Genomic DNA, 27,911 nt, shown 5'->3' with positions numbered 1-27,911 from the left:
CCCAGACCAGGGATCCAACTCATGTTCCCCTGCATTGGCAGGTGGATTCTTAACCACTGCATCACCAAGGAAGACCCAAGAAAAAATTCTGAAACTAAAAAGAGATGGTGGTTGTGAATGCACTAACAGTCACTTAATTGTACACTTTAAAATGGTTACTTATATGTTATGAACTTCACCTCAATTTTTTAAATGGTACAATGCTTTGGAAAACAGCCTTGAAGTTCCTCAAAAGATTAAACATACAATTACCATATGATCCAGAAATTACACCCTGGGTATATATCCAAGGGAACTGAAAACATTACCATGCAAAAACTTGTACACAAATGGCAGCATTATTCATAGTAGCCAAAAAGTGGGAAAAAACTAATGTTCACCAGCTGATGAATAATAAATAAACTTTGTTATATCCATGCAATGGAATATTAGTCAGCAAAAAAATAAATGAGGTACAGTATGGATGATCATTGAAAATATTATGCTAAGCAAAAGAAACTAGACATAAAAGGCCACATATTGTGTGATTTCATACAGATGAAATGTCCAGAATAGGCAAGTCCACAGAGACAGAAAGTAGTTTGCTAGTTACCTAGAGCTGGGAGGTGTAGGGGATTTGAGGAGATTATGGCTAAGGGATTACTTTTGGGGTAATGAAAATGTTCTAAAATTAAGGTGATGGTTGCACAAATCTCTGAATATCCTAAAAGCCATTGACTTATAGGGAGAAAAAAAATATTTAATAAAAGTTACATGCCAAGAGTATGGGAAGAATATCTAAGACACAGTCCTTATCCTTGAGTAGCTTAGAGTCTAGAACAAAAAAACAAACAGGGAATAAATTGTAAAGTGTTGTAGGTATTAAAATAGAGGCATTTATAAGATGCTGTAGGGCACAAATCGGGGAGGCCAATTCTACCAGTGTGCGGAGCAGTCAGAGGGCTTCATAAAGGAAAGGACATAAACTGAATCTTGAAAGATTAGTGAGTGTTCACTAAGCAGGCAAAAGAGAATGAGAACATTTCAGACCAGGTAAAGGGAACAAAGACATAGAGGAATAAAAGAGCATGGTCTATAAATAAGTATGTCAGTTTGCTATGGTTTGGGATATAAGATGGAACACAGCAATTGATGAGGCTGGAGAGGTAGGCAAAGACTGTGTGATAGGCTTTGAAGTTTGGGCTTGATCCTGTGAGCAATGGGGAGTCATTTAAGGGTTTACTCATTGAAGAACATGAATAGAATTATGCTTTTTAAAAATGACTTTGGCAGTTGAGAGGTGGATGTACAACTCTGGTGACAATATAAACAGTAGCAGACTATTGAATGGCCCACACAAGGAACAATGAGGACTTAAACTATAGCGATAGCAGTGGGGACTGAGGAGTAGATGGAAAACGAGACTAAAGAGAATAGTGTCATAAGAGTCCAGAGTGAGAGCGTGCCATGAAGATGGGAACAGCCAATAGTGCCAAATGCCGGAGAGAGTAGGGAAAAGAGGTAAGAGCCAACAAGTGACCATTGGATTTAATAGCTGGAGAATCCACATTGCCAAGACAGTTTTATCAGAGAAGCAGGGACAAAATTTGATTTCAGTTGGTGGGAGTGAACAGGAGGAGAGAAAGTAGAGACAGTAATGATGAGTACAGAGCTCTTCCTGGATTATGACACTCTACCAGGGTCAGATGCGTTTTCAACAGATCATTTACTGATTGCAGGTGTACAGAGACCCAAGGAAGTAGTTAGTGGGGGAGAAGACATTTGCTTTACAAGCTAGTGCTAAAACACCTAAGGTTCATACATAAAATCAGCCCTTAACCCCACTCTATTTTTTCTCCTCCTACCCCTCTACCCCTATTTCTCAAGGCAAAACAGGTCTGTCCTTTTTCACTCACATGTACCTTGCAAGCTTGCATATTGCCTTTTTATGCATTTTTTACTTGATGCTCAATGTACTTTGATTTCACCTCTGTAAAAATATTGAAAGAGGGATGATGCCATAACTATGTGATTTTCCCTGACTCTGCATTCACCTCGGGAAAGTTCTAAAATAGTTACCAACATTTTTCCCTTTTAGTAAATCCTCAGGAAAAAAGTAGTTGATGCTTATGGAAAGAATGAGCAATCTATCCCAAAGTGTAGCTTACAAAATGGAAATAAAACTAATAGTGTGTTTTTTCTGTATCCACCCTATCCATCCAGCTGCTGATTTAAGGTAGTATAAGGTATATAACTGAGACAGAAAAAAGACATTGCCAGAAGTTCCAGCTCTAGATTGTCCAGGATTCAAGGTTTCTCTATCCTGTCTCTCTTTTCAGGAGTAATTTCTCACTGTCATACAAAAGTAAAATTAAAATACAAACTAAAATAGAAAGTTCATAACAACTCTGTCCCCTGATAGTCACCCGCCCAGCAACCCTCTTCCTCAGTTGAAAAAGGCAAGTAGCTCATCGATCTCACACTAATCGGTGGTCAGAAAACAATTGCCTAGCAATCACATCTATATTCCTGGAGGGTCCAGAGAGAAGCCACATAAAGGCCAAGTCCTAGACATGTTGCAGTTAATTCTGAGCCTAAGCAGTACAAGCAGGCAATGTCTTACTGCTTCAGAAATGTATTTCCATTACCAGTTCTATTTTGAATAACTTTTGAAATTCAAGAATTTTAAATTACCTTTGCTTCCTTTCAGTTTTGTTTTTTTTTATTAGAGTGTTTTTTTTTTTTCAGTTAATTTTATTTATTTATTTATTTATTTATTTACTTTTTGGCTGCATTGGGTCTTCGTTGTTGCGCGGGGTCTTTCTCTAGTTGCGGACAGCGGGGGCTACTCTTCGTTGCGGTGCGCGGGCTTCTCTTTGCGGTGGCTTCTCTTGTTACGGAGCACGGGCTCTAAGCGCGCAGGCTTCAGTAGTTGTGGCACACGGGCTCTAGAGCATAGGCTCAATAGTTGTGGTGCACGGGCTTTGTTGCTCCACAGCATGTGGGATCTTCCCGGACCAGGGATCAAACCCATGTCCCCTGCATTGGCAGGCAGATTCTTAACCACTGCACCACCAGGGAAGTCCCTCAGTTCTTTATATTATGCCTCTAAACAGGGAAAGAATAAATTGCCAGTATCTGGAGCATCTTGCCTTGTAGAGAAGCAGGAGAGAGCAGGTGTGTCATGGTGGGACCATTGACTACTAGAGAGAAGTTTGATTTCTGTGTTATGTTAGGGATCAGTAAGGAAGCTCATTTCTCCTTTGTGAATTGTCCCGAAATATGTAAAGCTTTTCCTTGTATTCATATCCTAGAGTCACGTGAAAGGTTTCTATATTAACCAATTACTGTTACTCTTTGGAACCATCCAGTAGGACAGCACTCCGTGGGGAGAGGGCAGCCCTCAACCTGGAGATCTCTGGGAGAATAGACGCCCCTGCTGTATCCATGAATGCCCTTGCATCAGCTTTATTTCTGGTTGCTCAGTCAGCTTTTTTTTTTTTTTTTTTTTTTTTTTAATTTTTGGCTGTGCTGGGTCTTCGTTTCTGTGCGAGGGCTTTCTCTAGTTGCGGCAAGCGGGGGCCACTCTTCATCGCGGTGCGCGGGCCTCTCACTATTTTGGCCTCTCTTGTTGCGGAGCACAGGCTCCAGATGCGCAGGCTCAGTAGTTGTGGCTCACGGGCCTAGTTGCTCCGCGGCATGTGGGATCTTCCCGGACCAGGGCTTGAACCCGCATCCCCTGCATTAGCAGGCAGTCTCTCAACCACTGCACCACCAGGGAAGCCTGCTCAGTCAGCTTTGAGGAACTAACCTCTTCTGCCATGTCCTTTTGTCATACCAGAAATCACTCTTCCCAATTCTACTCCATTTTCTCCATGCAAAGACTCATAATCCACTTCTACTCCATTTTCTCCATGCAAAGATTCACATGTCTCTCTTATCACATAACTACCCCAAGAATTCTCTCTGCCAGTAATAGCCCTCTACTTGCTCCTAACTGATTCTAAGATCTACTCCCCATCTATTGAGACTGCTTTCTCAAAGAACACCAATAGCCAATGATTACCAATCCAGTGGCTCTTACTGTTCTTACTATTTAACCTCTCAGCAGCACTTGACACTATATTCTTTCCCCTCTACCTCTGTAGAATCTTCTTAGGCTCTTTCACTGGCTTGTTTTCCTCAACCCTCCCTTTAAATGCTATGCCCAAAGTTCAGTGCTTAGCTCTCTTGCTCTTCATATTCTATGCTTCTGGTGCTCTCTCCCAAGCCCCACAGCTTCATTTACCTGTGTATTTACACCCTAGACCTTCCTCTGAATCTCCAGGCCTGCGTATCAGCTGCATGATGGTCATGAACAATGTATGGTCTGCGAACATCTTAAATTCAACATTTCTTCTCAGAGTTAGTTCCTCTCGGACTTCCCTGGCGGTCCAGTGGTTAAGACTCTGGGCTTCCACTGCAGGGGGCACAGGTTCGATCCCTAGTAAGGGAACTAAGATCCTGCATGCCTCAGAGCGCAGCCAAAAAAAAAAAAAAAGTTCCTCTCCTATGTTTCTTCTCTTCTTAATGGCATCAACATCCCTCCCAGCTCCCTTGGTTCTCAAGTGTAAAACCTCCAAATTATATGATCATACAGTTAATAATGCACTAATTATCATCTAATTCAATGTTTTTACAGATGATAGGAGTGGTGCCCAGAGTGGTGAAATTAATTCCCAAGGGTTATTTTGCAAGGCCAGTTCTGGAGCCAAAATCTCCTAATCCTTTATGATTATTCATTCCTTTATTCCTTCACCAAATCCTGTCAGTTCCACAATGCTTCTCCCATCTATACATTTTCACCATCTCAATTTATAGTCTTATTTTTGTATTTTTTATTTATATTACTGCACTTCTAACTTTCCCCTCTCTTATTCACAATACAGTACTGCGGGAAATAATATTCCTAAACCCCAGATTTGATCATGATTTTCCCCGTTTCAAGCACCTACTTTATACAGAATAAAGTTCCAGCATCTTGGCCAGCAGTCAAAATCCTATGCAGTTAGATCCGAACTTCCTTTATTTCAACCAATTCAAACTATGAGCTACTCAGTATACCTAACTCTCTCACTTCCACATCTTTCTCAGTCTGTTCTACAGACGGACTGTCTGCAGGAATGGACTGTCATTCCATCTTCTTCCCCATCACCACCATAGATCCACAGCATAACAGCCTACTAATCTTTTAAAGTCCATTTCAAGTTCTACTCCTCCAAAAAAAGCTTTCCCAAGCCCTTCCTCATAGCACATTGTGCCTTTACTTTCTTATGCATCACAGTTTCACAGCTGAGTTAGTTTTTAACCCTTCTCACTATATTATCAACTATCTGAATGCAGAGATTGTATTTTACTTACCTTTAGTATTTCCTATAGCACCTTGCAGAACTTGGCATATAATAGATGCTCAGTTAACACTTGTAAAATAGAATAACTAACATCTGTGTAATACTTTGAAATTTGTAAAATACATTCCCAAAACCTGTGGAGTAAGTCATGTAAGTATTTTTATTATTCTAAATTTACACTTTTTCAACACTCTGAAATATAGAGTTTAGTAAAGCCTGAATCCTCTAATAGGAACCAAGTTTTGTTTTTTGTCTTTTTACTCCCTATCACCTGTTTGTTATGCTAAGTCTGTATTCTTCAAAGTAGACTTCTGAGAGTATTTGCTTTATTATCATATTTACTTGCCTCAGGCTATTTCTACATACTACCAAACAGCCAGATGAAAAATAAAAATGCAATCAATCTTCCAAATATTTTTAAATGTAGTATACATATGTTTGTTTCTGTATAGAACAAACAGCTAGGTGATTGATTTGCATTATTTACTTTTCAACCAGTTGTTTCGACAGTGTGATGATTATATAAACTCCAACAGTGGCATTTTCTCAGTTTTTTGTTGATTTTGTAATTTTACTGCCATCTGCAATTTTTTTACAGTAGCCATCTAATTTTATTTATATAGTTTATTGCTAATGAGATATGGTAGGCAAGAAAAACTGGTTTCTTTTAAGTCTTCTTTAAGCCTGCCCCACAGACTTGGAGCCAAGGTTACATGGGATTGAAGAGATATTCCCAAATTGGAAAAAGTACTGTAATGTACACCCTGCAACTTCCCTCATAGAAGAGTTAAAAACAAAAAAACCCCAACTCATCAGCTCTGAAAAACAAGTGCCTTTGATGAAAAAGGAATTAGGAATACCTAAAAGACAAGAGATAGAAATGGATTGAAAGAAGAAACTTTTGCCCAAAAATGTACAAAAGAGAATATGGCTAGAAAAAAATGTACAAGTGGGTTCAGGAAAAATGGAAGGAGCCCCAGGGCAAAAAGAAAGGGTTGTTGGTTGAAAACAACATTAGGAGCAGCCTAGCAGTTCTGACCCCTACTCCCCTCATCACTACATGGCACTACCACCAGATACAAAGGAAAGGTCAGCACTTTGATTTCTGGTAACAAAAGGCTAGGTGACTAGGTTATTTGGACCAACCCTCCCACTGAAAACATATGACACAAAAATATACAAAAAATATACAAATTTATCAAAGAGTTGAGAAGTTAGTAAAGGACTACCAGACAAAAAAATCTACGGAATTGCTGGAATGCAGAGAAGTAAACACAGAGCACCTGAGCAGGGCCTGGACTTGCCTTACCCTGGTCCCAGCCCTGTACCTGAATATCAAAACAGCTTTTGCCCTGAACCAGATAAACTTGGGCTTTGGTTTTAGTGGCCTCACAAAGCAAGAAGGACGGAACTGTAGTCCTCAAGACCTGTTAAAGGTGAGGCATCTAATAAGAAACTATTTCAACATTAACCGAAGTCCATAAAGTGCTATACTCATAGGATAAGGGCAGAACAGAAGTAAATACACCCCTTCCAAAGTCCAGGGATCTGCAGACAACTTGACACTTAGCAGAGCAGGGAGAAAAGGAAAAGGAAAAATTACATTTCTGAGAAGTTATGGTCGCAGGCCAGCCCTTCTGGAGATTTACAGCCTTGGTAATCCCAGGTATCCTGAGCCTAGAACTAGATCTAAGATGGTCCTGTACAGTGCCCTAGGCACTTGGCAAAAGCAAATTCATGTTCTCCCCACAGGAAGGCAACTTCATTGTAGGTCTCAAAGAACCCACTCAGATAAGGTTTTCAGTACATAATAAAAATAACTAAGCACACAAGGAGACAAAGCACCATGAAGGGGGGCATTTTGGGGTGGGCATTTGGGCCAGAGATGTAAGATACAGCTGCAAATGGCTAGTGATACTCAAGCAGCCTGTATTCCAGAAGACTAGCTCCTGTCACATCCTGATAGCATATCCTACAACACTCCATTACTAGTGGCAAGCTGAGGTAATTGTTATAGCATTCACAGACAGGTTAAGAGGGAAAATCCAAGTCCAACATGAATACAATCAAGAATCACCAAACATTTGAGAAAAACTAACACCATGAGAGAAAAGCATCAGCCTACACACACACACACATACACACACACACACACACACACACCCTGATAACACCTGAGGAAATAGAACAAGTAGAACAAATGGTTGAAGACTAAAACATAAAATGATTGTCATAAGATGTATTTAGAGAGGTTACTGTATCCTTGAAACAAGAGCAGGTCTAAAAGATGAGCTATTTTGGAAATGAAATAAATAATGGTTAAAAAAAAAAAAAGCCTCAAGGGTAAATAGCAAAATTGAAGAGCAACCTGGAGGCTCAAAGATCAAACTGAGAAATTCTCTTAGATCACAATGCAAATGGACAGAGAGATGACATGTATAAAATAAAGGTTAAAGGCCTTGGAGGATCCACCCAGAAGTTACAAATCCACATAATGGGATTTCCAGAAAGAGAAAATCGAAGCACTTAGAAAAAGAAATAAAGAAATCAAATAAAATTCCCCAGATCTGAAAAACGACTCAGATTTTTAGATTAAGTGCAACTGAGTGCCAAGCAAGAAGACTGAGAAAAGACCCACTCCTAGAAAATAATGGCAAAATCTTAATATTTCATGGATAATCAGAAAATCCTAAAGGCTTCTAAAGAGAAAAAATACATTATTTATAAGGAAAAAGGCACCATGTTGACTTCAAATTCATTAGCAACATTGGGTACAAAAAGATACTGGAGAAATATTTTCTTAGTATTGAGATAAAATGACTTTGAATCTAGAATTTTATAATCTGACAAACTATCAGACAAGTGTAATGGCCAAATAAGATATTTACAGACAAGAGTGGATTCAGAAAATTTACCATCCACAAATTTTAGCTGAAATATGGACTAGAAGATATGCTGAAGCAAAATAAAACACAAATTCAGGAGGAATACCAAAAATCAATGGTAAGCAAAGAAATCTTTAAGACTTATGATTACCCTGAATAAATGTTCATTTTAATTTTTAAAAATATAACAATCACAAATTCATTTTAAAAAATTCCTTTCACAATAGTGACAGAAATTGTAAAATAGCTAGGAATCAATTTAATTGAAGTGAAACAAGACATACATGAGTAATAAAAATGAAATTTTTCTGAAGACCATTAAAGAGAAAAATCTAAATAAATTAAGGCTATAAACCTGAATGGATCTCAATATTGTAAATATGGCAGGTCTTTGTAAATTAACATGTAAATCCAATGCCATCCCAGTGAAAATATCAACACATTTTTTTTAAACATCTTTATTGAAGTATAATTGCTTTACAATGGTGTGTTAGTTTCTGCTTTATAACAAAGTGAATCAGTTATACATATACATATGTTCCCATATCTCTTCCCTCTTGCATCTCCCTCCCTCCCACCCTCCCTATCCCACCCCTCTAGGTGGTCACAAAGCACCGAGCTGATCTCCCTGTGCTATGCGGCTGCTTCCCGCTAACTATCTATTTTACATTTGGTAGTGTATATATGTCCATGACACTCTCTCACCCTGTCACATCTCACCCCTCCCCCTCCCCATATCCTCAAGTCCATTCTCTAGTAGGTCTGAGTCTTTATTCCCGTCTTGCCACTAGGTTCTTCATGACCTTTTTTTTTTCCCTTAGATTCCATGTATATGTGTTAGCATACTGTATTTGTTTTTCTCTTTCTGACTTACTTCACTCTGTATGACAGACTCTAACTCCATCCACCTCATTACAAATACCTCCATTTCATTTCTTTTTATGGCTGAGTAATATTCCATTGTATATATGTGCCACATCTTCTTTATCCATTCATCCGATGATGGACACCTAGGTTGCTTCCATGTCCTGGCTATTGTAAACAGAGCTGCAATGAATATTTTGGTACATGACTCTTTCTGAATTATGGTTTTCTCAGGGTATATGCCCAGTAGTGGGATTGCTGGGTCGTATGGTAGTTCTATTTTTAGTTTTTTAAGGAACCTCCATACTGTTCTCCATAGTGGCTGTATCAATTTACATTCCCACCAACAGTGCAAGTGTGTTCCCTTTTCTCCACACCCTCTCCAGCATTTATTGTTTCTAGATTTTTTTTTAAACATCTTTATTGAAGTATAATTGCTTTACAATGGTGTGTTAGCTTCTGCTTTATAACAAAGTGAATCAGTTATACATATACATATGTTCCCATATCTCTTCCCTCTTGCATCTCCTTCCCTCCCACCCTCCCTATCCCACCCCTCTAGGTGGTCACAAAGCACCGAGCTGATCTCCCTGTGCTATGCGGCTGCTTCCCACTAGCTATCTATTTTACATTTGGTAGTGTATATATGTCCATGACACTCACTCTGTCACATCTCACCCCTCCCCCTCCCCATATCCTCAAGTCCATTCTCTAGTAGGTCTGTGTCTTTATTCCCACCTTGCCACTAGGTTCTTCATGACCTTTTTTTTTTTTTTTCCTTAGATTCCATATATATGTGTTAGCATACTGTATTTGTTTTTCTCTTTCTGACTTACTTCACTCTGTATGACAGACTCTAACTCCATCCACCTCATTACAAATACCTCCATTTCATTTCTTTTTATGGCTGAGTAATATTCCATTGTATATATGTGCCACATCTTCTTTATCCATTCATCTGTCGATGGACACTTAGGTTGCTTCCATGTCCTGGCTATTGTAAACAGAGCTGCAATGAATATTTTGGTACATGACTCTTTCTGAATTATGGTTTTCTCAGGGTATATGCCCAGTAGTGGGATTGCTGGGTCGTATGGTAGTTCTATTTTTAGTTTTTTAAGGAACCTCCATACTGTTCTCCATAGTGGCTGTATCAATTTACATTCCCACCAACAGTGCAAGAGTGTTCCCTTTTCTCCACACCCTCTCCAGCATTTATTGTTTCTAGATTTTTTGATGATGGCCATTCTGACCGGTGTGAGATGATACCTCATTGTAGTTTTGATTTGCATTTCTCTAATGATTAATGATGTTGAGCATTCTTTCATGTGTCTGTTGGCAATCTGTATCTCTTCTTTGGAGAAATGTCTATTTAGGTCTTCTGCCCATTTTTGGATTGGGTTGTTTGTTTTTTTGTTATTGAGCTGCATGAGCTGCTTGTAAATCTTGGAGATTAATCCTTTGTCAGTTGCTTCATTTGCAAATATTTTCTCCCATTCTGAGGGTTGTCTTTTGGTCTTGTGTATGGTTTCCTTTGCTGTGCAAAAGCTTTTAAGTTTCATTAGGTCCCATTTGTTTATTTGTGTTTTTATTTCCATTTCTCTAGGAGCTGGGTCAAAAAGAATCTTGCTGTGATTTATGTCATAGAGTGTTCTGCCTATGTTTTCCCCTAAGAGTTTGATAGTGTCTGGCCTTACACTTAGGTCTTTAATCCATTTTGAGTTTATTTTTGTGTATGGTGTCAGGGAGTGTTCTAATTTCATACTTTTACATGTACCTGTCCAATTTTCCCAGCACCACTTATTGAAGAGGCTGTCTTGTCTCCACTGTATATGCTTGCCTCCTTTATCAAAGATAAGGTGACCATATGTGTGTGGGCTTATCTCTGGGCTTTCTATCCTGTTCCATTGATCTATATTTCTGTTTTTGTGCCAGTACCAAACTGTCTTGATTACTGTAGCTTTGTAATATAGTCTGAAGTCAGGGAGCCTGATTCCTCCAGCTCCATTTTTCGTTCTCAAGATTGCTTTGGCTATTCGGGGTCTTTTGTGTTTCCATACAAATTGTGAAATTTTTTGTTCTAGTTCTGTGAAAAATGCCAGTGGTAGTTTGATAGGGATTGCATTGAATCTGTAGGTTGCTTTGGGTAGCAGAGTCATTTTCACAATGTTGATTCTTCCAATCCAAGAACATGGTATATCTCTCCATCTATTTGTATCATCTTTAATTTCTTTCATCAGTGTCCTATAATTTTCTGCATACAGGTCTTTTGTCTCCTTAGGTAGGTTTATTCCTAGATATTTTATTCTTTTTGTTGCAATGGTAAACGGGAGTGTTTTCTTAATTTCACTTTCAGATTTTTCATCATTAGTATATAGGAATGCAAGAGATTTCTGTGCATTAATTTTGTATCCTGCTACTTTACCAAATTCATTGATTAGCTCTGGTAGTTTTCTGGTAGCATCTTTTGGATTCTCTATGTATAGTATCATGTCATCTGCAAACAGTGACAGCTTTACTTCTTCTTTTCCGATTTGGATTCCTTTTATTTCTTTTTCTTCTCTGATTGCTGTGGCTAACACTTCCAAAACTATGTTGAATAATAGTGGTGAGAGTGGGCAACCTTGTCTTGTTCCTGATCTTAGTGGAAATGGTTTCAGTTTTTCACCATTGAGGACAATGTTGGCTGTGGGTTTGTCATATATGGCCTTTATTATGTTGAGGAAAGTTCCCTCTATGCCTACTTTCTGCAGGGCTTTTATCATAAATGGGTGTTGAATTTTGTCGAAAGCTTTCTCTGCATCTATGGAGATGATCATATGGTTTTCTCCTTCAATTTGTTAATATGATGTATCACGTTGATTGATTTGCGTATATTGAAGAATCCTTGCATTCCTGGAATAAACCCCACTTGATCATGGTGTATAATCCTTTTAATGTGCTGTTGGATTCTGTTTGCTAGTATTTTGTTGAGGATTTTTGCATCTATGTTCATCAGTGATATTGGCCTGTAGTTTTCTTTCTTTGTGACATCTTTGTCTGGTTTTGGTATCAGGGTGATGGTGGCCTCGTAGAATGAGTTGGGGAGTGTTCCTCCCTCTGCCATATTTTGGAAGAGTTTGAGAAGGATAGGTGTTAGCTCTTCTCTAAATGTTTGATAGAATTCGCCTGTGAAGCCATCTGGCAACACATTTTTAAATGAATCTGACAAACTTATTCTAGAATTTATCTAGAAAAGAAATTATGCTAGAATTCCCAAGATAAGTTTTTAAAAGAGGAACGATGAGGGTGTGTTTTCTGTGTGTGTGTGTGTGTGTATCTGCACAGAGAGGTTCTTGCCCAGACAGATTGTAAAATACGCAATTATATATCTGCATTAATTGGAGTATTGGCAGAAGAATAGACAGATCAAGAAAATAGAACAGAGGGGTTTCAAACAGGATTTGAAAAATAGTTTTGAATGTGAAGTTACACCTGATTTTGGAGGAAACTGGAAGTCAAAATAGGAAGTTAGTCTTTGTACAATAAGACTTGTGGGTTTCTAAGCAGATGTATGCCTTGCTGGAAACAGTACTTGGGGAAAATTATTCTGAGGGTAGATGTAAGTTAGATTAAAATTAGAATAATCATGATTAAATCCATTAGGAAGCTGTTATAAGAATGCAGGCACGAAATGATGAGGGTCTGATTTATGCTGTGCTTTCCACAGGGAACCAAATACTCACCCCCACAAAAATCCCTTTGGCAGAATTTTCTCTGGACCTTTGTAGGTACCAGCCCTCACTCTTCTAACTCCTACATTTCCACAGTTGTTTACTAATTTCTCACTCATCTACACTTCTATTCCCACCCTGGCCTGCTCCCATGATTTTAGTCCCAGGTTTTGGAACTGTCCTTGTTGCCAGGTTGTCTCTCATCACTTGTCTCACCTCTGCCAGCCTGGATTCCTTCTCTGGATTCTCCTGTTACCTGTGTTTTTCTGCTTTCCAGCCATCACAGTTTGATTCCCAGGGTTTTACTTCTTAAGTGGCCGCCTGTCCCAGAATCAGTACCTTATTGTTTCCTAGCTCCTGACCTCCTGCACTCACCATCTGTCCACTTCAAAGTCTTTGCTGACCCCACTTAGCTCTTAGATCATGCCAGAGAGAAAAGGTGAGGACTGAGCATTAAGAAATACACAGTCGTTAGTGGATATAAAACCAAAGAGGAACTCTAGAATAGGGGTTTGAAAGGAAGAATGATATCCAGGATAGTGTAAAGTTACAGAAACCAGTGTACTACACAGAGTTTAAAAGAAAGTTTGGAAAGGAACCAATGGTTAATATTTTTATACCAAATGAATCAGGTGAAGAGCTAAGTGAGGCATAAAGCACCATTTTAGAGAACTAGGACAGGAGAATCAATAAAATACTTCTGTTTAGTCTCATTTGTCAGTGTTGTGTGAACAAAGAATCAGATTTTATTTGGCTTTAACTCCCCAGGCAGATCCCCCATAAAATACAGAAGTGTTTTTTCATAACTCCAGTCAGTAAAAGAACAGTCACATTAACTGGTGTCCTAATGTTCATTTAAAGGAAGATAAACCGTGTCCTGGAAAGAAAGGAGGTGAGCAACATTGGGGGAATTCATGGTAAAGCCAGGAGTTAATGTATATCAAGCCTTTCATGAGAAAGTGGATCTGAAAAGAACTGTGATCAAGGCAATATTTGGGGATATTATTTTTTTCTAATCCTTTTCTCAATGCTATGAATATATTATATACGATTTATTTTGGCATCATTTATTGGTCTAATGTGGCTTCTGAGAATTGAGAATTCTATCCAAGGAGTCCTCGTAGGCTGAAGAAACAGGCTTATTTCAGTTATCAATTGCTGCATAACAAACATCCCAAACTTAGAGGTTTGAAACAATGATTTATTATTTGTCATAATTCTCTTTGGGGTTGACTAGGTGATTTTTCTGCTGGTCTCACCTGGGATCATTCATGCAGCTTCACTCAGCTGGTGGTCAGTGGAGACAGCTGGGTCTCTCTCTCCATATGATCTATTACTCCTGGCATGATAATAAGGCATTTTTCCAAGAGGGTAAAAGAGGCTTAAAGGTACAAGCACTACCCTTGGAAGTTAAACAGTGTCATCTGCCACATTTCTTTTGGCCAAAGCAAGTCACAAGGACAACCCATTCAAAGAGCAGGGAAAATAATCTCCATCTCTTGATGGGAGGATTGGGCAAAGTCACATTGTAAAGGGGTATGAACGGGGGTAACGGTGATTCACTGGGGTCTGTTGTTGTGACAATCTACAACAGTCTAACCTTAGACCTCAATGATTCACATCTCTCTCATGTGATTCTCCCCCTTCCAAAATTGTCCAAATCTCATCCAATCATAGCATCAGGCTCAAAATCCATGATCTCATAATCTGCATCAGGTCAAGATGTCAGTGAGGCTCCTTGGGTGCAGTTTTTAGATTCAAACACCTATGAACTAAAAAGGCAAGTTACCCTCCCATTACCTCAGGTACCCAGAGTACACTGGAGAGGTAGAAAAACCACACTGCAGTAGACACTGATGTTCAAAAAAGGGGAAGGGGAAAATGTACAACAGCCACTGGTCCATAACAATTTGGAAATCCAGCCAGGTGCATGTTGTCAGGTTTCTATACTCCAGGAGTAGGCAGTGTTGCTTGATTGGAGTATATTCCTAATCTTTTGTTCTCCTGAGTTCTGGGCAACAACCTCTCAGCTCCTGGCTCTGCCTTCTTGGTTGTCCTTCCTTCTCCATAAGAAATGACCTGTGTTTGTCGGTGAGAAGCTTTCTCATCCTTCTTCCTACTCATTGAAAGATAGAGGCCCAGAAGCCTCTTTTTATTTTGAACTATCTCAATCTCTTTTACTCTAAGATAGTAATGTTTTTTCAACACAACTCTTTTAAAAATTTTGTGCGTTTTCTATAAAGCTGTTGGGGTTCACTCCATGCCCCCAAAAGGCATATGAATAATTCTTTTGGAGGCAATGAGCTGTAGTGCTAGTTTCTTCTTTACTATTTCAAAATTCTTGTTTCTCAATGGGGGATAATAAATTAAAGCTCTTTTGTACATAAAATGGTGTGTTTCACATTATGCAAATAGACATATCCTGTAAAATTTTGTGCATAAATCAATTTTTTATAAAGGCAATGGACTGTATGTCATTGTAGAAGCTTGCCATTCAGTCTATTGTGAATCCTTTGGTAAAGTTTGGAGAGACAGTGGAGTAGAAAGAGGGATAGCTCTGGAGTCAGACCTGCATTTGAATCCCACTCTGCCGTGTGACCTTGGACAAGTTACTTATGCTCATTTGATGTCAGTTTCCTCATCAGTAAAATAGAAATACAAATATTCTGTGCTTACTCCTTAACAACCCAGCTTCTGTGCTGGGTTGTTAAGGAGACTGGAGCTAAATTATGCAAAGCAACTGGCATATAATAAATTATAGCTAGATTACAGATGTAGAAAATAAACATATGGTTACCAGGGGATAAGGGTGGGGAAGGATAAATTGGGAGATTGGGATTGACATATACACACTACTATATGTAAAATAGATAACTAATAAGGACCTACTGTATAGCACAGGGAACTCTACTCAGTGCTCTGTAATGGCCTATATGGGAAAAGAATCTAAAAAAGAGTGGATACATGTATATGTATAACAGATTCACTTTGCTCTACACCTGAAACTAACACAACGTTGTAAATCAACTATACCCCAATAAAAATTTTTTAAATAAATAAATAAATAAATTAGAGCTAGAGCTACAATTCTAGAGCTGAATAAAACTTTAGTCCCCTTCCAAAGCTGACTCCATATCAAAACTTTTTGATGGTATATTCTGTTGTATGTATATTTATTTATTTATTTATTTGGATGACATACTACTGATCTAGTATATTATAAAAGACACCCCAAAAGTAGAAATTATAAAGGAGATTTTTTTAAGTCACACATAAGTAGGTCTAATATATTCTTCCTGCACCCAGTGGATTGTGTTTTTCTCAGGGAGTGCTGAAATTTGTGGCAATATCAATATTCACATAGAGGGAAGTGATGAAACAGTGGGACAGGTCTCCAACAATCACCAGTGTTTCTCAATTGATATAAAAACCTACTAGAAAGCATTGTTCAAGGTACTATTTGAAGCAAAATGGTTTCCCTAGTAGCCACTCAAAAGTTTGTTTTCTCTAGGTGAAAACCTAGAAGCCTGATATTTAGGAAAGAAACACATTTTTTAAATGAGTTTCAAAGGAGGGTTTTTTTTTATTGTGCATCTTCTGCTGTAAATGATGACCAACTACCTTTATCTTCTATTTATGTTTTAAGCTATTAAATAGTTTGTTCCTTCAGTTAGATTATTGCACCTCCTCCCGTTTCACTAATTCTTTTATCTGCATTTATTCTACCTTTGATAACTGCTTTTAGCCCTGTAATTTTCATGTTAGTATTTGATCACTGACAGTTTGATTTTCTGGTCCAGTGTATAATACAATTTATTCCATTTAATATCCATAATTTTCTTCTCTTATTCTAATACACATGACACTTTCTACTTCTTATTCTGTGTCTGTACCTTCTGTGCATACTAACTCTAATTTTATTCTCTGTACTTTGGAGAATATAATAATGGGAATATACCAAATCACATTGCTTTTTCTAGTTTACTTTTTCTAGTTGTGATAATGGAATTTTTAAATTAGTAGACGTTTACTGTGACTGTAATATCAGTCACACTGTCTGATTTCCAATACACAAATATAATTAGACTAAGTAATTTGTTTTGAAGAAAATACCTTAATTCAGAAAGAAGTCATGTTATAGGCAAAGCATTAATAAATTCTAAGAGTATTAAGTCTTTAATAATGCTTTATTCACCATAGTCCTTTTAAAATACAGATTTACATATACTATTATCTTGAAGGCATCTTAAGTCCTTTAAAGAAGTAGGCTTCATATAACAATAATAATAATATTATTTTTTTATTATATATGTAGCTAACATTTATTAAACATACTGAACATGTATTAAGTACTGTGCTAAATACTTTACATGGATTATTTCATTTGATTAGCATAACAAATTAATGAAGTAGGTATAAAATTAGGACTTGAACACTGTCCTGTGTGACTCAAAGTCCACATGGTGGGCCATGATGCTATGTTGCCTCTGATAATGAGTATACATGGCCCCAAAATGATCACTTGGCAAACTTGGGATAAAGAAAGTTTCATTTGTAGTAAACATTTTTATTCTGGTAAAATTTATTTTACATCCTGAAGCTAAAGAGCAATCCTAATGTACATAATTATATGAAATATGTATAATCTTTAAATCTTTCATGTGCTTTATATTAATGCATTTGTCACCATGTAGTTATTGGATTTTTATTTAGAATTTGCCAACTGTTTCTCTAATTTGACAGAAGAGTAAATATCAAAAAACCTAGGATCAGTTTCTTTAAGGACTGGCTTATGAAGTAAACAGAATTGTGAGGCCAAGTGCTAAAGTTCATTAGTGAGAGAAAGAATAAAACATATCAAATTAATAAATAAAATGTCAGAGATAACATTAGAAAATTCATAACCTGCTCTTAAACTACAAGCTCATGACTATTGGAAATATAAAATTTTGACTACCCTATATTTGTCTTGAGTCAAGTTCTTCAGTCTGTAAAATGTGAATGTATCACATACATGCATCTTTTTACTTCAAGAAATATGTGGGGTCACTTTTGCTGTGCATCAAATAACTTTTCAGTAATTGAAACTGAGCAATACTAATAAAGTAGTTGACGTGTCATGAGGTATCACCCCTTTATATCAGGTTTTCAAATGCTTATTTTTCTAAATATGTAAGTTAATAAATTTCAAGTACTGTGCAAAAATGAAATATATCAATGACTACATATGTATTCTTTATGGTATATATAGTCTATTCTTCATAAAAAGATTCATTAAAAATTGCTTGTGGAAATTATTTGCTTAAATTTCAAAGCCTGATATAATTATACTACCCTACATTTCTCAGATATTTATATCATTCAACTGTATTAATTTTTAGTATCTCTCTGCCATATGGATGAGTCTATAAAAATTTAAAAGACTGTATTCTCTCTTCTATGTTTTAATATTCTCTATTAATAGAGGCTTTTATTTACCTAGATACTTTTTAATTAAATTCTAGCTCAGAAAGTTTTCAACTGTTGTAATTAGCTCCATTATTTGTAGAACTCTTTCATGTTATCTCAATTTCATGATCCTTGATTAAAGTATTTAGATTATGTCTGGTGTCAAGTTACATCTTTAAAAATTATCAGTAAAGGAATTACTTTGTAACACACTATTAGTAACTTTAAACTGTATATTATTTTAAATTATTATTCTTAGAATTCTAAGTTATCCCAAAAGTTTTTTAACAAACTGTAGTGAAATTTTAAAAAGAAAATGTTTTCATATTTTATAAAAATGTTTGTATATTGCAGCTATCGAAGCAGAAAAACATAATAAAAAGCAAAAAGAAAGAAATGTCACCACACAGGTAAATATTTTGCTAAATCATTATATTTTTCCAATACAAAATGTAAGCTATAGGCACTATTAGTAGTGTTTACTCAGCATGCTCAGATTTTCTTAAACAACTAATTATTGACTATTGTTTCTGTTCCTTTTTTTTCATTCTCAATCAATATTTTTTATTCATTCATTCAACAAATATTTGTTCGTTCCACTGTGAGAAGATAAGAATGTCATCAGGCCTGAGCCTTTCTATACACCATGGCCCGTCTGAGGTCCTAAATACTAAGACAAAAAGGGCAGAGACCAGTCTGGCTTATAGAGTCACAGATGCTTATTAAACTTTATTAACCTCAGGATGTCTTCTGACATCTTGAAAGAATTTAACATTTTCAGTCTATTCTCAACCCAGCAACCAGCATAATCCTGTAAATGTTAAGTCGTTTCCTTGCAACCATCTCACGCCGATGTCTTGCCTAACAGACTCTGTGGTCTGGCCCCACTGCTTTTTCTCTGACATCACCTCCCTTACACACACCATTCTAGACACACTGGGCTCTGTGCTGTTCCTCAGAAACCCCAGACGCGTGCCCACCTTTCCGTTCTTTCTGCCTGTAACATCCTTGAGCCCAGATATCCACATGGCTCCCTTCCCTCGCCTCTTTCAGGTCTTCGCTCAAATGTCATCTTTTTTGGAGTGTCCTTCCCTAGACATTCTATAAAGTTGCAATCACTCTAAAATCACTATCACAACACCTTCTATCTCCCTTCCTTTCTGTATTTTTCCTCTCAGAATTACCATTATGTAACATACCATATTTTGTTATGTTTGTTGTCACTCTCCCTCCACTAGAATATAAACTCCATGAGAGCAGGGGGTTTTGTCTCTGTTGTTCACTGCTATTACCCCAATAACTAGAGCAGTGCCTGGCACATAGCAGGCACTCAATAAATGTTAATTGAATTAATGAATAAATCTTAAATCCAGATTAAAGAAGTAAACTTTGAAAAAATGTTTATATAAATTAAAAACTCTCTACATTGCAGCATTTTCTAAACCCCTACAAATTTAGCTTTTTCCCCATAACTACCACATCCCATAATTAGCAGTGGGATTGTTATCTGCAGAAATAGAAGTGACCTTGGCATAAAGCTCAGTTTGTCCTTGAGCAGGTAGAGATTGAAGGACATCTGCTTCATCAGGTCATCTTGCTTTCCTTGTTATCTTATGATTTGCAGTGCCTGCCCAATAACATATAAAAGCCCCCTTTGGATTCGAGGACCTCCTTACTGCTTGGGACCAAGGATGCCGCTCAGGCCCATAAGCATCCTCCCCAATGAGATTAATAGATGAGACCTATACAGTAAATATGGGAGAGGACCCCAGCTCTACCCATGTACAGCCAAGCAAAATAGAAAACTATAAACTATACTAGAGATCTTAGAGTATTGGAAAACAAAAGCACTATCTTCCTGTCAAAGATGGAAAACATGCCAGGGTGGCCTGTTTGTAAACTGTATATCTCACTCAATTCCCCTGGAGTTTCTTCTTTTTTTACCTTCCTTAGCACCAACCTCATAGAGCACAGACTGCGGAAGTGAAAAGACCAAAGACTGCAAATGACTCTAATGCAAAGTTCCCTTACATCCATTCTTTACTACAGCCAGGATCAAGTAACCTTAATTCACTCAACTTGCCATATTGTTTCATGACTCCTTTGTAATAAATAGGGTATTATCTGGCTGAAAACATTCTCTGCCTAGCTCTACCCCTACTATAGACATGGTAAATTCTAGTTATCTTTCATAATAATTACTATTGGCACCATAATTTTTTTGAACACTCACCTACGTATAGCTACTCTTTCCCTAGGTTTTCTCTTTCTGGCTTTATAACTCTAAAATCCACAAGAGTGTCATCTACTCCTCCATCCCCCAACACACACTTTCTAAAAACACACATTCACACTTAAAATAATGTTTAAAGACACCTTGTTTTGTGTTAAGGATCTAATACTTTCAGGAGTTCTGTGTATTACTTCCTTCAGTATTAAAGAATGATCATGATCACAGAGCAGGGGTAGACTCTCAGGTATCTAATGTCCTACCACGGAGTGACTGAGGCCGCAAAAGGTAGCAATTCAAGTGTATAGCTGAGAGACCATTATGACAACCACCGCTACCAAGAGCAACAGTGAAAACAAGGAAAAAGTAGCCCAGCTCGCAGGATTGCACAGTTTCACCGGAGTTCCCAGAGTCCTCATTTCCTTTCTCTGCTTCACCTAAGCAGACACATTCTGCTTGTTTTTGAGATTATTGTTATTGTTCTAATAGTTAGATTTTTTTTTTTACACATTTTGGTACCTTGATTTATGTCTTACAGTTATGTAATACTTTAAATTTTATAAAATCCCTTCACATATACTATTCATTTCTCCTAACGTTTCTGTGAAGGAAGTTAATTAGTTATTTAAATGGTTACTTATTAACCCCATTTTACAGATTAGAATAACCAAGCATGTTCAAATTTAACAGATCTTTGTATTACAAATTTCATTCATTCAACACAATGCCTACCATGTACCAAATACAGTCACTGGAATCTGGAATTTCCAAAAGATTCTAATTTTTTTTAGCTTTGTGAAACCTCCATTTGATATTGCTTAATCTTGATTGTGAGCTTCTAAAGGGTAAGAAAGTATCTTGTCAAACTTTTTTGCATATGGTAGATACAATAAAGATTTACAGATTTAATTAAATATGGTGCTACCATCTAAGACTTTCATTATAAAATGGGTGGATTCTCCATCCCGTGGACTCTTATTTTTTTTTCTGATCACCTATCTTGGTGTCATACTTCTCCAAATGCTGCCTTTACCTTCATTTTAACTGAAATCTGGTTGTCTCCTGAGAACTTCTTTCCCTGCAGCCCTCTTGGGAATTTTCTCCCATTGCAAAATAATATTGGTCCTAGTTGGGGTGGTCAGTATCCATCTTCCTCCTTAATGCTACATTCTCATTGGGAGAGTAATAGGAGATGGGGACAGAGAAGTAGCCCATGGTCTTTGTCTCCAACTCCACTCCTGTCACTGTTCTTAGCGACTTTAGTATCCATGAATCCTAGCCTCTCAGTTCTGTTATTTAGATCTGTTCGCTCCAAGAATTGCACGCTCCTCTCTACTCCCATGGTCATAATCTGGACTATGTCTTTTTCAAATTAAAATTTCAAGTTTCCAAGTCTCTAATGACCCCTGATGCTTTCCAGGTTACTCTGTCAATACTTCAGTCCCACCAGGACCTCAAGTCTATTTGTCCCTTTTACTGCTCATCATTCCCCTCACATTCTCACTTCCCTTCTTACTTGACTTAGAGTTGGCGGCTCATCACTACAGGACCACAGTTTCTTTTCTAAAACCCTTGGGAACAAGTATGTTACAGAATTCAAGGTTTTTTTTAAATAATTGTGGTAAAATATACATAACATAAAGTTTACCCTCAAAACCATTTTTAAGTGTACAATTCATTAGTATTAGGTACATTCATTCACACTGTTGTGAAACCAAATTCCAGAACTCTTTTCATCTTTCAAAACTGAAACTTTATACCCATAAGATAATAACTCTCCACTCCTCCCCTACTCCCAGCCCCTGGCAACCACCGTTATAGTTTCTGTCTCTATGAATTTGATGGTCTAGGTACCTCATATAAGTAGACACATACAGTATTTGTATTTTTGTGACTGGCTTATTTCACTTAGCATGAAGTCCCAAAGGTTTATCCATGTTGTAGCATATCAGAATTTTCTTCCTTTTAAAGGGACAAAACAGAAACTCTAGTGAAAGTTATGAGAAAAAAGGTACTGAAATTAATGACAAAAACCAGGTTTCTAGGGTTACCTTTTGATTTTAATTACCTGTTGATCCCTTGTACCATGAATACTTAATATGGCTATATGTTTAACTGTAATTTTTTCTGCTCCTTGCATGTAAAAATGCAGAATATAAATACTCTAATATGTGCTGGTTCTTAATGTTCTCTTAAATTCAGAAAGCTACCCTTATAATGCATCTGCCAATTAATAGAAATGTTACATTAGCACTGTATTATTAGTATCACTGATGCTATTTTATTTTTCCCCTATTACTTTCTACTTCACCATTTTCCCACATTTCAGAAGTTATCTTTGGATAGCTGTCTACTGTTGTTATTTGGTGACTTTTGAAGGTAGATGTACAAATACACAATAAAATAATTAGCATTGTCTTTGCCAAGAGAAAGAAATATTTTTACTGATGAATGAGTTATTTCTTCTATGTAAGAGGTAGCTATTCTTTTAATTTACAAGTGGCTATTGCCATATTTGCTTTATTTTAAAAAAAAGCTTAAGCATGTTAGGAAAAAGTTTTCAAGGTTATTTTATATCCTTAACTGAATATAGTTTAGGAAAAATGAAAAATAATAAGATCATTACCAAAAATACATTTGCTTCAATTTAAGCATCTCATAAGTAAAATCTTACTTTAAAGGAGAAAAACTACTAAATCAGTGAGATTTTCTAATTTAAAAGTGCCAGTCCTTTTTTCCCAATATATATATATATATATATATATATATATATACACATTTATTTAAGACCTAGAAAGCTCGAGTAATCTGTTAAAATTTAAATTCCTTGTTAAAAACCATAATCCAGGCAATCAGCTTCAATGTGTCTTTGTTATATGTGTAAATATCTTCACTGTTTGATGAGTGATAGAAATTTTATAATATTTTATTTGTGTACTTTAATTCCATTTTAATTTGCTGTCTACCTTCTTCACTACGACCTAGGGCAGGGGTTCCCAAACTTTCACATGCATCAGAATCAGCTGGAGGACTTGTTAAAACACAGATGGCTGGGCTTCACCTCCAGAGTTTTTGATTCTGTAGACCTTAAGTGGAGCTGAGAGAATTTGCTTTTTTTTTCCTTCCACGGGAAAAGTCATGCCAACTTCCATAAGGCTACAGGCTGGACCAAGTCCTCCTACCTCAAGACCTTATGTGGCTGGGCTGCTAGCGCTTATTTTGCTCTCTCTGTCACAGCTCTGTAGCACCTCACTCATCCCCCCAACAGGGGCCACTAATGAGGAAGTGCTGAGCTAGTCTGGGTTTGCCACTGCTCTCGTCCTCACTGATGCTTTCAATAAGCTCTTACTTTTCATGTGCTCTTTTCCCAAAGAGGTTTTTCAGCAGAATTTAGGACCTTACATAGTGCCAAGGAACAGTGACTGTTTTGGGGCATGTGAGATGGGGGAAAAAGGGGACACAGATAGTTAAGGAAAGCAAGATACACCCTTGATTATTGAGCCCTAGGGAAAGTAAGTCTGACAGGCAAAGAATCCTTACCTTCCAGTTCTTCTTTAACTTCTCTGCTATCTCCCATTTGCAGGGAATAATGCTCACTTCCCATTCCATAGCAAACATGATTCACACTTACCCCCACTTAGACAAAAAACCAAAACATTTTTGTTTTCCATGTATATAGTCACACAATTTGGAGACATTACCACATGTATGTGTGTGGCGGTGTGAGAATGATTCCTTCCTCCACAGTTCCTCCCTGCTCCCCATTCTTCTTCATCCCTGTAACTGGAATCTCCATCAACTCAGCTGGTCCAGCCAAAAAACAAGAAGTTATCTTCAGCTTTGTCCTTGGGGATAAGCCTATATCCAATCCCTATCTGCACTACTTCCAAAACATATCCTAAATCTGCCCATCTAATTTATCTCTATTGCTCCTACACTCATCTGAGTCCCATCATCCCTCACCTGGTTGACTACAATAGTCTCTGAACTGTTCTTTTTGTTCCCACCCTTAATCCTGTGCAATCTGCTCTTCATATGTCAGCCAGAATGTTCCTTCTTTCTAAAATGTAAATGAGAGCCTGTCACTTAAAACCCTCCAGTGTCTTCCTCTTGTCTTTTGAATAAAATGTCAACTCCTTACCGTGTCCCTACATGATATGATCCCTACTTCTCTCTGTCTTTCTCTTTTGTAATTCTCCCCTTAGCTCACACTCCTTCAGTCACTGGAGCCTTATTTCTGTTCCTAGAACATACACGTTTGTCTCTGCTTTGGAGCACTGGTACTTGCTATTCCCTCTGCCTGGAATGCTCTGCCCCATATCTAGGCAGGACTACTTTCCTGTCGTTAAATTCTTGGCTCCAAAGTCACCTCTTCAATGAGGCTTCTTGGGCATCCAATCTAAATTACCTGTACACCAATCCCTCTTTACCCTGCATATCACTCTTTTTTACATCTCCTTGTTTTAGTTTCTTCATAGCATATATTGATACATGATACTAACTTGTTTACTGCTTATTGTCTGTCTTCTCACAGACGAATGAAAACTCCATAAGATCAGAAAATTCTTCTGTCTTATTTGCCACTATGTGTTCAATTCCTAGTGGGTCTACTCAAATGCTATCAGAGAACTTGTCCCTTACCATCCGTATCAAATAACACCAACTTCGATCAGTTCCATCCCCTTACTCTTGTCTTTTTAAACCTCCTTTTATCAGTTGACTCTTATCTTCCCCACCAGAACATCAGCTTCATGAGGACAGGGAATATTTTTGTTTGTGTCTATCTCCCCAGCTCTTAGAACAGGGTCTGAGGTAGACACTCAATAAATACTTGTTATTGAGTTATATAATCTTCAGATGCTTTTAAGAGTTAGAGGAAAGCTCTCTGTCTGCCAGGGCTCCCTGATACTTGCTCCAGCTGGCTATTGTTCTGCCCACTCCTACTAGGTGAGAAAGGAATCAAAATCAGGAAACAGCCTCTGTAGAAGGAGGATATAGAAACACCAGATAATCAGAGGCATTTGCCAAGCTTTACTTCCTCCTCAACTTAGCTGTTGGCTACTTTTGAATTGAAAAATTCAATTTCTTTTAATAGCAATAATATATGATAATCCCATTGTACCAAAGAATGCTGGAGGCCCATCAAAGTCCATGTTCTCTTCTTCATGATACCCAGATAGATTATATTTCCCAACACCCCTTGCAGTTGGGTGGGGCCGTGTGACAGCTTCAGCCAATGGAAAGTGACTGAAAGCACTGTATGCCACTTCTAGGTCTGGCCTATAAAAGAAAATTGAGCAAAGCAAACCAAATGAAACAAAGCAAAAAACAAAACAAAACGAACAAACAGAAAACACTTTCTGCACAAGATCTTCTATGCTCTTTCCCTTTCTGTCTACTAGATATCAATACTCTGGGAAACCTTGGAATTCACATGTTGAAGCTGGCACAGCCTTTACCTGCCCAGGTCCCTGAATGAAAGCACAGAGCAGAGCTGCCACTGACTTGAACACCTGGTTATTGCAGAGCGGCCACTGAGCCATCATACACTGTGGGTCCATTTGTTAACATACAATCTTTGTCACATACTTATACTTTTAAAAAATTCATTGCTTATGTGAAATTCAGATTTAACTGGGCACCCTGTATTTTCCATTGCTGAACCTGGCAACCCTACAATAAGAAGAATCACTTTTAAAGTCCTCATTTATCCATACAGAAACTTGTATATGAATGTTTATAGCAGCATTATTCATATAGCCAAAAGGTAAAAACAGTCCAAATGTCCATCAGCAGGCAAATGGATAAGCAAAAGGTAGTATACCCATATAAAGAATAATATTTGGCCATATAAATGAATGAAGTGCTGATACATGCTACCACATGGATCAAACTTGAAAACATTATGCTTAGTGAAAAAAGTCAGTCACGAAAATTCATACACTATATGATTTCATTCATATTGAAATCCAGAATAGGGGAATGTGTAGAGATGTAGAACATAGATAATGATTGCATGGGGCTGGGAGTAGAGGGAATGGGAGAAGAGGGAGGGTAATAGCTAAAGGACTCATGGTTTCTTCTTGAAGTGATAAAAATGTTCTAAACTTGTGGTAATGATTGCACATATCTGTGACTATTCTACAAGTCGTTGAATTGTACACTTTAAATGTATAATTATACATTTATAATTATAGCATATGAATTATATCTCAGTAAAGCTGGTTTTTAAAGAGTCACTTGTTTCATTTTAAAAAGCTACACATAAAAAAATGAGCAAAAATCTTTTTCTTTGTAGGTATCAGTGAGTGAAATCAAACAATATTTATCAAATATATTGGAACAAAAAAAATCGATAAATGTAATCAATAAAAAAGAAAATCTCTTAGAAAAAAAGAACAATCAGCATAAATTAAGAATGAAAGGAATTCGAAATAAACATCTGTGGAAAAGAAGTAAAAATCATTGTAAGTAGAATGCCCTCACACATGTAAATTAAAAATGACTTCATGTACTCTAAAATCAAATTTTGTAGCTACGTTCCAAAAAATCTTAGGATATAGTCATAAAGAGTTATACACACAAAAGCCTTAAATTTTGTCAGCTTTTGCCCACTGACTTAATTTAGAATTTGTACTGATGATAATAAGCATGGTTGATAATTAAGACTCATGAATTAAAAAACCTCCATAATTATGTAAATAAAACATTTCAGATATTCTGCTAATAGAAACCCTCTTACTTTAAAGAAAATTGAAGTTAATATAGTGCTCTTTTTTTTCTGGTCTAGCAATCTAAAACTGTCTCTAGTAAAGACATAACTGATCCTTAATTCATAGTTCATAGATTTCTCTGGATGCAGGAAGAGTCTAGAAAATATAAAGAGTGGAAGCGCTCGCTCACCTTCCTGAGGCACACTTTCCCCTTCGCGAGTAGAGCCTGGGTACAGAATGTCACCATCCTTTGCATGATTTCATCAAACAAGCCTTCGGACAGGTCTCCCATCTAGCTTTCTCCTGGCTTCAGGGCATCTTCTCCAGGATGACCCAGCCGTGTGGCTGACAGGGTCATGGTGCTCGGCCAGGTGTCAGGCCTGAGCCTCTGAGGTGGGAGAGCTTAGTTCAGGACATTGGTCCACCAGAGACCTCCCGGCCGCTCGAAATATCAATCGGTGAGAGCTCTCCCAGAGACCTCCATCTCAATGCTAAGACCCAGCTCCACTCAACCACCAACAAGCCCCACTGCTGGACACCACATGCCAAACAACTAGCAAGACAGGAACACAACCCCACCCATTAGCAGAGAGGCTGCCTAAACTCATAATAAGTTCACAGATACCCTAAAACACACCACCGGATGCGGTCCTACCCACCAGAAGGCAAGATCCAGCCTCATCCATCAG

The 27,911-nt window shown here is 37.5% G+C and overlaps 1 protein-coding gene across 1 annotated transcript in view; it reads left to right on the top strand.

Annotated features, from left to right (window-relative positions):
* SEL1L2 (SEL1L2 adaptor subunit of SYVN1 ubiquitin ligase) overlaps nt 1-27,911 on the top strand; it is a 123,549-nt gene that overhangs the window by 10,187 nt on the left and 85,451 nt on the right. Inside the window, exons 3-4 of the mRNA XM_061209838.1 lie at nt 18,634-18,689; nt 26,808-26,976. Of these exons, the coding sequence (XP_061065821.1) occupies nt 18,634-18,689; nt 26,808-26,976 (225 nt within the window). The remainder of the gene's footprint in view (nt 1-18,633; nt 18,690-26,807; nt 26,977-27,911) is intronic.

This window comes from Eubalaena glacialis, chromosome 13 (assembly GCF_028564815.1).
Source record: "Eubalaena glacialis isolate mEubGla1 chromosome 13, mEubGla1.1.hap2.+ XY, whole genome shotgun sequence".
In the NCBI taxonomy this organism is placed as follows: domain Eukaryota; kingdom Metazoa; phylum Chordata; class Mammalia; order Artiodactyla; family Balaenidae; genus Eubalaena; species Eubalaena glacialis.
Note: the sequence above shows the minus strand (reverse complement) of the source record. Positions and strands in the feature narration are given on the sequence as shown.